This window comes from Amphiura filiformis, chromosome 1 (genome assembly GCF_039555335.1).
Source record: "Amphiura filiformis chromosome 1, Afil_fr2py, whole genome shotgun sequence".
In the NCBI taxonomy this organism is placed as follows: Eukaryota; Metazoa; Echinodermata; class Ophiuroidea; order Amphilepidida; family Amphiuridae; genus Amphiura; species Amphiura filiformis.
In genome coordinates this window covers 23,593,953-23,609,478 of record NC_092628.1, presented here as the reverse complement: position 1 = coordinate 23,609,478, position 15,526 = coordinate 23,593,953, and the positions used below count along the sequence as shown (strand labels likewise).

The 15,526-nt window shown below is 37.1% G+C and overlaps 1 protein-coding gene across 1 annotated transcript; it reads left to right on the top strand.

The window, feature by feature from the left end:
- Positions 1-5,004: 5,004 nt before the first annotated feature.
- Positions 5,005-13,503, top strand: LOC140157182 (uncharacterized). The gene is made up of 3 exons (XM_072180292.1): positions 5,005-5,412; positions 9,467-9,552; positions 13,497-13,503. The coding sequence occupies exons 1-3, from the start codon at positions 5,005-5,007 to the stop codon at positions 13,501-13,503; spliced, it is 501 nt and encodes a 166-aa protein (XP_072036393.1).
- The last annotated feature ends 2,023 nt before the right edge of the window (positions 13,504-15,526 follow it).

Here is a 15,526-nt window from a genome sequence, read left to right as displayed (position 1 = left end):
AAAGGGGGTCATTGAGTACATGAATGTTTTTAAAGGGGGGTCATTGGGTAATAGGTAGGACCATAACACAAAAAAGGGGGTCATTGGGTACAAGCCGGTTTGAAAAGGGGGGTCTATCCCGAGGCACATGATGCATATCTGTCATGGAAGTGCCCCCGGAATAGTATTCAGTACACAGGCTAACGGCCTTTTCTTACCTTTTTTTCACATTGACAAGTTTGTCATTATATTCAATGTTGTTTAAGGTTATACAAAGAAACGTATAAAAAACGTATAAAAGACGTATAAAGTTGTTCTCTAAAACAGAGTTTTCTCAGTAATCAAATATCGCAGGAAGTGAAATGTTGGTGCATTGGATGTAGCTTAACATTTTTCTTGTGTGTTTATACAAATTTTAGAATAAATTTGAAAATCCTTCGTTTAAAGCCGTTTTACGCACCATGTTCACAAGATCAAAAACGCGTTCCATGACGTTTTTTTCAAATGTGCGCCTCGTATAAAACCACGCCGAGTGATTGTTTTCTTCTTTTTTGCATTGTACTACAAATCGATTAAAGAAATAATGTTGCCATGGGGAAGAACCAAATACAGTACCGATTACATTTTAAAAGCCCGTTTTTGGGGAACATTTTCGAGAATCTTGCCTGAGAAAAAACTGTTTTGTGAAATTATCGATATCTTGATTACGGGACGTTAATTTAGACATCTGAATACCTACATTATTTCTCAACAATCTGCCAATTGCTATCCCATTTGATTTTCACTCCAAATTGAAGCTAGTAAAAGCAAAAAACGAGGTTTTTCCTCCATCAGTTCGTTCAAAATTTCAGCGGCGACATGCGTGTTTATTCTAAGAGCCATTGTGCGGACGCGATTGTAATCAAGTAATTGCGTCATATTAAAGTAATATATCCGCTTTGAGAACAGGCAATTGCGTAAGCTGATGTATGGCCGAGTGGATAAAGCGTTAGATTGGGAATCTGTTGTGAACCTTTTTTGTGGGTTCGAGTCCCCGTGAGGTTGAATTTCCTTTTTTTTTTCCTCTTTTCTCATTTTTACTTCCTTTCTTTCCTCTTTTCTTTCTCCTTATCATTTTTCTTTTTTTTTCATTTCTTTCTTTCTTTCTTTCTTCCTTTCATTTTCGTTATTTTTCTTTCTCTCTCTCTTTCTCTCTCTTTCTTTCTCTTTTTCACTATTTCTTTATTCTTTCTTGCTCCTTTCTTTTTAGTTTTATTTGATTGATTCGCTGACTGCAGTGAATCGTGATTGATTGTTGTTCACTTTATATAATTCAGAAATTTGTAGGCCTGCTAAGTCTGTCTCGTTGTTCTTCCCAAATTCGATTTGCAAATAATTGCTTTTTGATATTGTTGTTGATGTTATTGTTGTACCCTATTACATTGTAATCAGGGGAATATCAGCATTTATTTATTTCATCAAAGATATCAAGGCCATAAATTCAAAATCAACACTGTTGACATATTTCTTTTTGTACAAATCCAATAAAAATGAAGATGTTAAACTCACATTTTAGTGACGTTTCACCACTACACTAGTGGTTTCATCAGACTGGCAACTCATCACATCTGACTGCTTCCTTTATAGGCAACAGGAACCGCTATAGAGGGCGTGATGAGTTGGTCAAAGATGTTGTTGAGTGAGTAGGCCCCCTCGTCCTTGTTTAGAGTGTCTTTTCCTTTTCGGCGAATCCAGATGGCTTCTTTCAGCCATCTGGTGGTCTTGTCAGCTTCTCTATCGATGACTTTTGAGTCCTCCCAATTGATGGTATGGTTTGTCGAGGCAACGTGATCGGTGATAGCTGACTTGTGACCACCAGATGTCTGTAATTGATGACTTAGCCATCTGGATTCGCCGAAAAGGAAAAGACACTCTAAACAAGGACGAGGGGGCATACTCACTCAACAACATCTTTGACCAACTCATCACGCCCTCTATAGCGGTTCCTGTTGCCTATAAAAGGAAGCAGTCAGATGATGAGTTGCCAGTCTGATGAAACCACTAGTGTAGTGGTGAAACGTCACTAAAATGTGAGTTTAACATCTTCATTTTTATTGGATTTGTACAAAAAGAAATATGTCAACAGTGAAATCTAACAATCCAAATGAACTTGTTCAAAGATTCAAAATCAACACATTTTCCAGGGCGTAGCTTGACGAAGTGCCCCCAATCAATTTTAAATTTTTTAAAATCCTTATGAAAATTGCCGAAAACGGCTTGTGCCCCCCGGCATCCGACCCGGCATGCCGCCCCTCATGACCCCCCCCCACACACACACACCGACTCACGAGCTCCGGGCACGAGCTAAGCCAAGTTTCATGTCTTGACCGTGGATCGATATTCTATTGTAAGTATAGGCCTACGTCCCAGTGTACACGCTTGTTCATTTTCTGCATGGCTGTTTCTGTTATGAACTTACGCCCCTCTGATATCAAGCGCATGAAAAACTCTCGGCTAACCTTAACTTTAGAAACATCACCACAGACCTGCATGGTTGAGATAGGAGAATATTGTAAATATCCAGCCCCATGTTGAAGTTGTATGAATTTTCGACGACGGCAGTAGGCCTACTGGGATGGGCTCAAAACAGACAATTTCACATTCCGTTGTAGCATGCAATTCTACATACTTAATGACACTTTGCATAACTTATTTTGCATAAAGAAACACCGAGCAATTTGTGTTGTAAGGGTGCAAATAATGACACAACAGCATACACGTAGAATAAACATGACGGTTAAGGGTGTATAGCAGTGAAAGGATAACATAACATAACATTATTCTATTCATAGGCAAAACCATGAACCAAGTTAATTACAATGTCTGATTATAATTTTTTTTTTGTTGGGATTTGGGGTAAAATATCTCTTTTTATGGTCAAGTTAGTTATACAACAAACTTCTAGTGCCCACCTCTATTCACTGTTATGTATTGATCTCCCGTGAGTTGTATTTAACGAACTATCCTTCATAGCCATTTTCCTTGGATGTTCCTATCGCGTTCCTAAAAGTTTGCAACCAGCTTATTTTTGCTAATTTGGGTATGCTGAACTCGAATCAATTGTCTGCCAAACAATAGTTCAGACCGAGACCCTCAAAAACACCCCGAAAATGACTCTCCATAGGTTCGTATAGGGCCAAGAATTAATTTTATTCTAATAACACTTACATGTCAAATTAGCATCATAAGAACTGTATGAAAACCTCAAATTTTTATATCGAACTTCCCCTAAAACACCTTTTTCATTACGTCAACAGATGACGCAATTCAATGTTTATAGCAAGGCGAATGTGATAAATCTGTCGAAAACTACCTATCCCAGCACAATTTTTGACCAAAATGTAGGTTTTAAAAGTCAAAAGCTCAAGTGGTCCTTACAATATTCTCAGCAAATTTTATGTCATTACATGAAAGAGCACACTTATATTGTCCATATACTAGCCTCATTAGAATGAGTAATGGCCAATTCTCTTTAAATTGCCAATATTGTGCAAAAAGTTACTGATTTCGCCTGTTTTGTCATACGGTTGTAAACTCAATGAACTATTACGGAGTGCTTACAAATTGATATGCCATTGTTTTTAAACACATGATCTGTCACCCAAAGACCCCGTATTTTCGGTTCCATCTGTCACCCAAAAATCCCTATTTTTCAATTAAAACAGCGACTTTCATTTTATCGCTGATTTTGCTACTTATTTTGAAATAACAAAGCCATTTGAAACCATTTAGAACAAGAAATTCAATGTTTGAGGCTTCTTTTGACTCTCACCCAAAGCGTTAGGACCGGGTCCCATTTTATTTTAAAGTCATGTTCTCACCCTATGCCCCTACTTAAGGTCCAAATGGTCCATCTCTCACCTAATGGCCCCATATTTTGTACAATTTGCTCTCACCGAATGCCAAAAATCATGCTCTCACCTCACCCAATGACCCCATATTTTTATATTTAGCTCTCACCGAATGCCCCTTACTGTGAATGTGTCAGCCAATGTGTGTCAGCCCTACACCTATATCCATTTTATATTGAAGTGATCCCCGGGGCTTAAAGAAGCACATCACAAAACCGAGCCAGTCGGGAGTCGGGATTATAATACTTTCATACAAACCCTAATTTCATCCCCCCCCCCCGCCACGTCTATGAATTCCTGTAATACGCCTCTGATAACACTTAAAATTCTAGAACTTTTCAAGAATATTTTATACTCAGAATACAATACAATACCAGTTTTATATGTGACGGTAAAAAATTTCAAACAGGATTGGTTGTTGGTACAATATTATTCCAAATTTGATGATTGGTTGGGAATGGTTGTTGGTATAATTTTATTCTAAATTCCTTCTGATATTAACACTTGGTTTTCTACTTGCCGATGCCCAAATTGCAGGCCCATTTAAGGGCTTGCCCTGGCATTCCATTCTTTTTTTGTAAATTATTTAGGTCTTTCCTAGGTGGGATGGTTCTAGAGGTGAATTTACACCTGTTTATCCCAGCCTATTCGCTGGTCTTTTAACATGTGTTTAAAAAAAAAAATTTAAGCTTCTATATTTATAAATAAATAAATAAATAAATAAATAAATAAATAAATAAATAAATAAATAAATAAATAAATAAATAAATAAATAAATAAATAAATAAATAAATAAATAAATAAATAAATAAATAAATAAATAAATAAATAAATAAATAAATAAATAAATAAATAAATAAATAAATAAATAAATAAATAAATAAAGATAGAATTGGCGCTGCAATATCACTTGATGTAGACCTCAAAGCAATAGAGACATGGGCAAACACATGGAATGTACTGTTTGGAGCTGCGAAGTGCAAGACCACCACTATTTCTAACCGCAGAGATGCTTCATATAGTCACCCTAACCTCCACTTTTTTGGAACAACTCTAGAAGAGGCAGACAGTGTTGACCTTCTTGGTCTTACTGTTAGCAAAGACTTGTCATGGACCCCTGCCTGTAGTGGACAAGATGGCAAGAACAGCTAGCCAACGTCTTGGTCTCCTACGTCGTGCGGCCCCCTACCTTGTCCCTTCTCAGAGAGCAACGATATACAAGACTATGATCCGATCCAAGATGGAATATGCCAGCTCTGCATGGATGGGTGCTCCACCCACTTCTCTGTCCAAACTTGATGCGATACAGAGAAGAGCGGTACGTATCATTGGCATCTCAGAAGCAGATGGAAAGAACCATCAAATACAGCACCTGAGACATAGAAGAGCAGTGGGAGCCATCACTCTATTTCATCGGATGTTCTATGGCGAAGCTCCAGAACTCCTTCAACATCTGTTACCAGATCGTATGATTATTGATCCTCGTCTGCGGCGTTCTGTCAGATCCCACGACCAAGCTGTCAAAATCCCAAGATCCAACCTGGTCAGCCACCAGAGGTCATTCCTTCCATCCTCAGCTCACCTTTGGAACGATCTACCTGGTCCAATTATCTCTAACCAGAATCGGCTGAGCTTCAAACGGGAGGTTAACAACTATCTTGGCGCCAACCCATCAGCGCTATCATACCGATAGCAGCTGTTAATGCCTTGCATAGTTCAGACATAAAAAAAAAAAAAAAATAAATAAATAAATAAATAAATAAATAAATAAATAAATTTAAAAAAAAAATTTAAAAAATAAATATAAATGAACCGTCTAGAATTTACGTATAACATAATATAAAAGTGTTATAAAAGCATTATAATACTGCGCCAATAAAGTATCCTTACACTTGGAAAAATAATCACAATCTCAAAACTGAACAATATTGGGGTAAATTTGTTTTTTAATAGCTGCACTAGCTAATCCTGCACATTATGACACCACATTGAATCCAATGTGACTTCAAGAAGCAAAGTTACAAGCATTTGATTAGACGAAGGTCCAGTTTTAAAAGTGACAAACTAGCCTATTCAAAACTTCACAGACTAGACATCTGGTTTGAGAGTGGTGAATGGCTAATTTATGCGTTTGGCTTTAATTTAAAACAAAAGGAACAAAAGAAAATTGAAACAAAAGAACTGACAAATAAAATGAAAGCTTTGAAAAGTTCAGAGAAGTAAAAACTGAAATAAAAACTGCTTTAAATAACGCTTCATTGAAGAAACTGCGTTGTCTCTTTGTCTCGCTTGTTGGAATCTTTTTGCGCCTTGTATAGGCCAGTTTGTCACTTTTAAAACTGGACCTTCGTCTATTCAAATGCTTGTAACTTTACTTCTTGAGGTCACATTGGATTCAATGTGGTGTCATACTGTGCAGGATTAGATAGTGCATCTATTAAAAGAACAAATTTACCCCAATATTGTACAGTTTTAAAATTGTGATTATTTTTTCCAACTGTAAGGATACTTTATTGGCGCAGTATACATGTAGATCATTCTGGAAACTCAATTACAATTTTTGAAACTTTCAAAACAGAAATTAGTGTAATAAATGGCATTTTTTGAAATAAATGTCTCATGACTAATACATGAATAAGATTCAAACTGATAATGAAAAAATAGAAACAACTGAAAACAGAAAACTTTGCCCTCTGTTATTATGAATATTGACTTGTGATATCAAGATATGATAGTACACAATAACTTTTGAGGTAGTCTATGTGTGCATAAACTATTATGGGATATTCTATAAATAAAATGTTTGGTTTATACACGCAAAGGAAGTTTACAACTAAACATAAAAGAATATAGTTAAACATCGCATTTTCAAATGCATAGTCAATTAAGTGCAAAATCAGCTCTTTGGGGCATAATTCAGCTGCTTAGCCCACTGTGTGCATAGATAGCCTTTCCTCTTAGTTTTACAGTTTTTATCCAATTGCTCCATTTTGTTAAGGTTTTGTACCATGACCATGATGACCCCCTCCCCGAAAATTATATTTTAACCGAAAAGACCCTACCTTGGCTGGTAGACACATACCCGTCACACTTAAATAGGAGCTAACTAGACATAAGGGAACAAACCAAAAGATCGATGACGTCCTATAAATGAAACTAGTTTCGTTTAGGGGGAGGGGGTAAAAATACTCGATTACGTTTGTACAAAAACATTGGTCTGAAGAATGTGTCATTATTATTATTATGTCAAATTTTTCAACATTTCATTATTACGTTTCTTGCAGGGAGGGAGGGGGTCGGCTGAGAAACGAAACAAGTTACGTTTATAGGACGTCATTGATCTTTTGGTTTGTTCCCTAATGTGCCAGTGGTTTCTGTTATCAACCAAATTAAAATTTATATTCAACTGCAGAAGGAAACACAACTTTTTATTTTTCTTGGATTGGAAAGTTCAGTAACCTTTGCACCGTATCTTTTGGTCGCATGATTTCAATACCCACGGTCACAGCGCTATAAGTTATCACATTTATTGCCTTATTTCGGAGACAAACACCTCATATAACGTAAGTAAAAAATGTAATTTTAAGTCGCATGAATCCATGGTTTATTTTAATTTTATTTATTTATTTAATTTTATTTATTTTATTTATTACACTTTATCACTGGAATATACAATAATTATAATATAACATCAAAATATATTGCACATGAATATTCAAAAGTACATACAAAAAAAAAGGAAGTATAGATAAAATTTTGCACCAGTGAAAGGCAAGGACTAACAGGTGCAAAGCACCTCTAGGACAGTCCCACCAAGGATCAAAACAATGAGGACACCCCCTCCCCCCTCCCAAAAAAAAAAAAAAAAAACCTACACAAGCCTACAACCAGAACACTGGCAACATGTAACCCAAGAGCATGTGTTGTATTAAAGGATCAAAACTCTCCTCTAGTTTGGTCTTGTACCACTCAGTCTGCCGCCTGGACAACCAATTCTTTAGAAATGCTTAGTCGCGCTAAAAGTCGATCGATACATGTAAAAATCAGCACAATTCAGAGATACACCTTTTTGCTATGAAATTAATTTTCTCGGTCAAATATAAAGCAATATTTTTTTTTTCTTCAGTAATGTCAGTTAAAAACTTGGTGCTTGGATATACATTTTTTTTTAAATCCTGGTGTTAAAATTAAGCATCAAATTGTGTCTTTTAGTGTGATATTTTTGATTTTTATAGGCCTTGAATTCGCCTGCGAGCTTTTTACGGAATTCATGTTTTAGCGTCTCAAACTAACATAGTTTGCTAAAGAAAGATATTTCCCACCTCTGTAAAGCACATCGTGTGGGTCTATATGTTATAGTTTTGTCAGAATTGCCGTTTGTGTTTTACCCTTTTTCCATTCATGATCCGAAAATGTCAAACTAAGTAAAAGTAGGCAATGGTGAGTACTTTTATCTCGAGAGCAACCAGCAGAAATAGTCGATATTTCCTTTGTTGTTATCCAGGTCAATTTTTCATTGAAAGCAAATTGCCCGACCAGCGATTAAATCCCCAATTGGGTGTTCTGGTTAAACATGATCAGTAGGAGCGCTATAGGTCTGGGAATTTCTTTGCTATATTGAAGTTCTGGCAACACTATAGCCATGCCGGTATTCCTATTAAACCCAGGGATATCGATCCACAATGCTAGTACTACTAGCCTTTAGATTTCACGTGTTGATTTAGAAATTTTTTCAGCCGACAGTGAAAGATGGTGAAATCAAAACGGAAATTCTGACAAAACTATGATATATAGCTCACGGTGATGTGCTTTAGAAAGTTGGGGAAAATCCTTCATTAGCGAACTATATTACTTTGAAAAGCTAAAAGGTTGATCCAAGAAAAAGCTCGCGGGCCGAGCTGAAGCCTATAAAAATCGAATATCTTACACTAAATGACTGAATTTCAGGCCTAAGTTTAACACCAGGATTAAAAAAAAAATCAGTATCAAGCATTATAGTTTTTCCAGCCATTTACTGAAAAAATGAAAATTATTGCTTTTCATTTGGCTGAGAAAAAAATTTTACACTGAAAAGGTGTAACTCAAAATTTTGCTCATTTCAACACCAATTTCGATCGTTTGTATTGCCTCATTAAATGACTGAGTGAGCCTTGCAGAACAAAAGAATCGGTTGTGCAGGTAGCTGACTGCACTCAGAGAGCTGGCTCTTAAAAGAGGACATGTTGACAGTGGATCTAATTGTGAGAGGAAGTTGATTCCACAGGGGAACGATACGGTTGAAAAACGATGCCCTGTGAGATTCGGTTTTGCATCGTTTGGGAATCAACAATAGGGGTCAGCAGATGATCTGGTGGTGGGACGGTCCTTGAGGGTGGAGTTAAAAACAACAAAATGGTTAAGATTAAGGTCATAAAGTTCCATTTTGCATCTAAAAAAGAATGTGAGATCAAGGATTCTGTAGTTCACTGGCAATGTTTTATAATAAGTTGCATGTTCGCACTATAATATCTTTTGTTAATATTGTTGATTGATATGTCTAATATATGGTTGTTTACAATTTAGTAATTATACTCTTTAAAAATTGTTTGATTTTGTAGATTACTCATGTTACTGGTGTCGACCTACACTTTCCAACTCGTACTGCAGAAGATCAAGACAGAATCCACATTCTTACAACTCTCAGGTAAGATATAATGTAAGTTATAAAGAGTATTCATATAGTGGAATCCAGGGGAGGGTACTCAAGTTTGGTTTGGGTAGGTGGAATCCGGGGGAGGGTACTCAAGTTTGGTTTGGGTAGGTGGAATCCGGGGAGGGTACTCAAGTTTGGTTTGGGTAGGTGGAATTCAGGGGAGGGTACTCAAGTTTGGTTTGGGTAGGTGGGAGACAGGGGAGGGCGCTCAAGTGTGGTTTGGGTAGGTAGAATTCAGGGGAGGGTACTCAAGTTTGGTTTGGGTAGGTAGAATCCAGGGGAGGGTACTCAAGTTTGGTTTGGGTAGGTGGAATCCAGGGGAGGGTACTCAAGTTTAGTTTGGGTAGGTAGAATCCAGGGGAGAGTACTCAAGTTTAGTTTGGGTAGGTATGTGCCTCCGACCTCCTTGTGTAGTCATTTGTACTAAATACTAAACATAAGGGGTTATCTTTTTTTTTTTTTGAAGGGGGTCCCAAATATACGGGGGAGGGGGGTATAAAGTTTTGGAAAGAAAAATAGGTGAGTCATAAAATATTTGATGACCAAAATGTAGGGAGTCACAAGGTAACCACAGATAGTGATATTTTTTATTCAAAAAGACTTATTTCAATTCAATTTTAGCCTGTTTAAGGGGTAAGGTGTATCGATGCTGATTTCAACATTATATCGATCGACTTATAGCACGACTATGCATAACAATAGAGGATAGTCACTGACGTACTGAGTGCAGAAGAATGGATGTCTTTTAAATACTGCAAGTGATCAGACTGGAAATGATCAAATCAGGATAAAAGATGACATTTTGCTCCATGCTTACTTCCAATATTGCTTGAACAGTTTAACTAAAATTTGTGCTAACTTTGCTAAATCTTAATTAATCCACATACTGTTAATGCACATACTCTATTATTTTGCTACCTTTTTTCAATCAGAAGAAGAACTTTTTTGAAGAAATAGCCTCTACCAAGTCTGCATGCATCAAATAAACTCATACTGAGGTGAGCTCATTTTATTAGGTATAATACTCATATAATCCAACATTTAGCCTGCCTCATCATCCCTTTCCCACGTTATACCAATCACAACAGAGATTGTTGGTTGGTCTTACTACTGTTGTCAAAACAATGTCCAAAACAAATACAACCCAAAACATTGCTCAAAACACATCCCAATTTGGCAAACATTTATTTTACTCATCCCCCCACAAGAAGCACAAATTGTTTGTTTACATTTAATTATGCATATCAAAATCATAAACTCACATTAAAAATATACACACAATGTCCCATGTCGTCGCCTGTCGATCTTGCTTGTCTGTCGTTCTCGCGAAGTGCACTGAATTAAAATCCGACATTTTGCTGGCCAGCTTTTTAATTGCGAAATGTCCATTGCAGAAATACATGCGATGATGCAAGAAAATGTCGTCTTCGCTAAATCATTTGAAAATATCATGTCCATTGCGTGCATCATGAGCTGCCAAAACTCCATTGAAGATATAACTCCAATCCAGGCGATAATATCCACTCAAATAATGCGAATCTTTCCCCATTTCTCAGCACATTACGAAGTAAAAATGTCGTCACAATTAATTTATTAAAACTCGTCAACTTGTAAATTTGTATCGTCCATTCGCTGCTGTCAATTTTGCTCGGTCTTTTACACACGAAAATATTGTCACGGTAATCTCCATCTCTTCCAAACTCTCGTCTTCTCCAGAAATACACACAAAAATAATATTATCTGTCCATTGTCGAAATTGCCTTCTCTCGTCGCTGTCTACTCGCCTATCCATCACGTAACACGGTCTGCAGTCTCTCCGTCTCCTGAATCAGTCTTGGTCGTCCTGCATCAGTCCCCTGGTCTAGTCTCGTCTGACAAGTTTCTCAAATCGCGCACCTCAAGACCCACGCCAAAGTTTGGATCAGCTGACTTTTAACCAATCAGCGCGCTCGATTGCTAAATCGTCACAAAGGCGATGCCGCTTCCTGTACAACAGCTTACAACGTTACCAGTACGCGCTGAATACAATGCAAACTTCTAAAAGTAACATAAGTACCGTACACAAGCAGGGGTTGTATACAACAGAAATACCTTGATGTAGCCGCAAAACACGTGATTATTTGGCTTGCAAAATAGTGGAAAAACACGCTATTTATAGAGGGGAAATCCCGTTACACTACTCTCGGTGATTCGCTAGGTCAGAAAATCGTAACGATCATCAAACATCTGATTCCGGTCGTATTTTTGTAAGAGGAACCAATGTGTTTTATATACTGTGCAATTGATCTGACTGAAAGGCCTAATCAGGATTAAGGCTACGTGCTCTTTTTGGTTGAAATTTTTGGCGGGAAATAATCCCGCCAAAACATTAAAGTAATCTTTTCCCACAACTAAATATCATAGTCAGGAAATTAATGATGCATCTGGTAGCTTAGATCATAACTTTCATTATACTTAGTTGCAATTATCCCAGAAAATTCTTGATTTGTTTTTACAGAGTCTTGAATTGTCGATGTTTTTGATCAAAAAACATCACTCGGTGTATTTTGAAACTCGAGGCATTAACTCTTCTCAAATTAGCCCCAAATCATAATTTATTATATGCACGTGTAGCAAACAACAATGGGAATAATTGGACGTTGTTTGCGGAGCCTAAATTTGGTTTGATTTTATTTCACAATAATTCTAAGGTGAGAACTTTGACCTGACATTTCCTTTTTGGATTTCCAATTTCAATTCATTGATATGTGATATTTTGAATAAATAAAGAGTACGCTTACCTTTCTGCAACACTTCCCGGTATCATTAAGCATCTGCTGATAACCAACATTTTAGCTGAAAACAGTCCCTTCCTATCATTTTTGAACAAAATATGGTTCAAAAGTACGTACACTACGCGTATATAATGGCACAGCGAGGTCATGAAGAGAGCTATTTACGGTGGGGTATCTATTGTAAGCTATTAGGGTAGGCCTATAGTATATCTTCCCGCAAGTGACAAGATGTGTCAAGCAGGTGCATACATAAGGGCGGTATATTCAAACGGTATTGTCTGGATCATTGAGTATCGATTGCGCACGTATACATTAACACGGATGCGTGTGGTCCTCCCCAGGTTTTGACATAAATTACAAATGACGTCGTGAGTGACCCAGCGTTTTCATTTTATTATTACAAAGTCCTAAGAGTCGTACCAGTTCAATTCATCAAAATTAATTTGTATTAAATGAAAAACAAACAGGCAAGTAGAGTCATATGTCTTTCTATGACTGTATTCCTACCAAAATCTGATTTTCAATACACAAGAAACGTGTTGATTATGTATATCTTTGAAAATCGCCGAATGTTAACCACAGTCACCGTGGCACAGTAGGCATCTTTAGCATTCATAGTGCAATTGGCAGTGGTTCGAACCCTGGTGAAAATTTTAGTATTTTTTATTCTTTTTACTAATGCGCTGTGCCGTTTTTCAAACACGCCCCTGAATGAAATTGATGGGCAAGTACCCTTAAAGATGACATTTTAGTTCATGTTTTTACTTCTAATATCCAAACTGCTTGAGCAATTGATTTAACTCAAAACATTGCTACCAACCTTGTAAAGTCCTAAGACAAACACTGATAAGAAATGAAATGTGAACACTCTAGAAAAATTATTCACAATGAGGCATTCTGTATGTTTACATTTTCTTGCAGAAAACAGTTCAGTGACAACAAGTGCACTTGGTGATTCATAGAAGAAGATTCTACAAGAATTGTTTTCGACAACAGTAGAGTGATGTACATGTATTTTCTATATATAAGCCTTGACAAAATGTGTGGTTAAAAGTTTTGTCTCAGATCTTAATTATAACCCACGAGTGAAAATTAACAGTGTTGATTTTGAGAAGAAAGAATTAGTCATTGTACACTATTCATATTTTTGTTAACATTTAGAACATAGTGTCATAATTTGCACTGCGCCAACCACTGTGTGCTAACATAGTTATCGCTTGTATCTTCAAATGTAGAGTTAAATACGCTTTAGCCCTATCAAAATAATTACCACCAAAATTTACATCTGGCTGTATCTTTATTCCCTTGAGCCCATCACGGCAGGACAATTGAAACACATAAAGAAAGTCTCCAGATGCAACAGACTCGTCTCCAAACAGCACTGCAGATGGCAACAGAGGGACAGAAAATGGATGAGATCGTGAAAGATAATCTGAGTCAACCAAGAGACATGAAGCCAGAAACTGTTGACGGAAACCTTGGAGAGGTGAAATTCACAACAAATCCCCCAACATTATCTCCCGCACAAAGTCTTGGATCCGTGTCAATTGGTAGGAGTAAAGGTAATGATCCTGCTTCACCTAGGGTCATGAAGGCAGAAACATCTGCAACTCGCAGCTATAGTGAATCGTCTCAGTCAAGAGAGCCTAGACATAGTGGCGTTGGAACATGGAAACTGACCCAACAATTTGGAGATGGAGGGCAACAGAAATTGCAGTATGGACGAAGTGTTGCAGTGACACCAATCGGTGATTTTATTATAGCTGACTATGTAAAGTATAGATCACATGGACAAGCTATGGTGTTTAACCAATATGGTGATTTCAAATACAGCTTGGATACCAAACAAGATTTGAAGCCTGGAGAGACATCTAAACCATGGAATGTGGTAGCCAGCCAAGATGGAAGAATATTCATCACACATCGGCTTTCCCATGTTAATGTTTATGACCAAAACGGAACCTACAAGTATCGATTCCCTACCAAGTCTCCTAGCAATCTTGCATCTAGAGGTACACAGCTCTTAGGTCTAGCATTGGATAACAACGGATATCTGCTGGTTGGAGAGGTAGATCGAATGTGCATCAGTAAGCATAGATTGGATGGATCACATGTTAGTAGTATCGCAATAACCATACCACCTGGTTACATAGCAGTTACTTCAACTGACAAGCTCATTGTTTCAAATGGAGGCTGTAGCTCTACCATTGTAAAAGTTCTTGATGCTACAGGCAACGTATTACACACACTCACTCGTCCTTCAGGTATACATTGGTCATCATGGAGGCCTCATGGCATATGCTGTACAGCAGATGATGATATCTACATAGCAACTATGAGTCATCCAGGGATGGAGGAGGCGTCTATTGTTATTCTATATCAGGTCAATACATGGGATGTATCACAAAGGAAGTAGAATATCCTTTTGGACTTGCTCTTATTGAGACGAAAAACAAGTTGCTTGCTGTTGAAGATAAAAGCATCAAAATTTTCTCCAGGCAGTGATCCATCTGTACAAGGGGAACCTTTAAGGGTAGACTAGGTGTTGTTGGTCGAAGCAGCCAAAAAAAATCGATTTTCATTATCTGAATCATTATACATGTATTATTGAAAAATAACACTTTGATGTTTTGCAAGTTCGTTCATTCTACAAATCATATGGGCCTACTTGCTTGAGTAAAAAGCAAAGCTTGCTTGATTAATTGTTGTTAATTATTTATGTACGTTTTTATAAAAGTGTTGTTGGTTCAGCCCTCTTTACAACATAACTCAAGAACCACAGGAACTACAAAAGTATAATACGTATGATATACTTGAATTCTTCTACACAGATGATGAAGATGATAATAAGCTTCTACCTACTTTCTTTAATAGCTCTAGTCTTTGTTTGCTTTGGCTAAATCCTGTGGTGAGTTACAAAGCATTGTATTTTGTCTCGGTATGTTTAGGTATAGTATGTTTAACCAACAATTAACAATGAGAGGACATTCCTGAACCTCGTTGACTTGGGGATGATTTGAAATGACCGCCAATTATGACTGTTTGATATTTATTACCAGCAATGTGGGAAAAGAGACACATGTAGAAACGAAATAAGGTACCATTTTGTTGAAGGAACAAAGTTCAACAAACCATAACCCCGCTTCTGGATATCGTTTGAAGTCAAATGATATATCATTTTAAAGCTTATG

Excerpts from the sequence above, each read along its gene's own strand:
- LOC140157182 (XM_072180292.1), top strand. The coding sequence starts at position 5,005 with ATGGCAAGAACAGCTAGCCAACGTCTTGGTCTCCTACGTCGTGCGGCC. Across the intron at positions 5,413-9,466 it reads AAATCCCAAGATCCAACCTG|ATTACTCATGTTACTGGTGT; the intron begins GTCAGCCACCAG and ends TTGATTTTGTAG.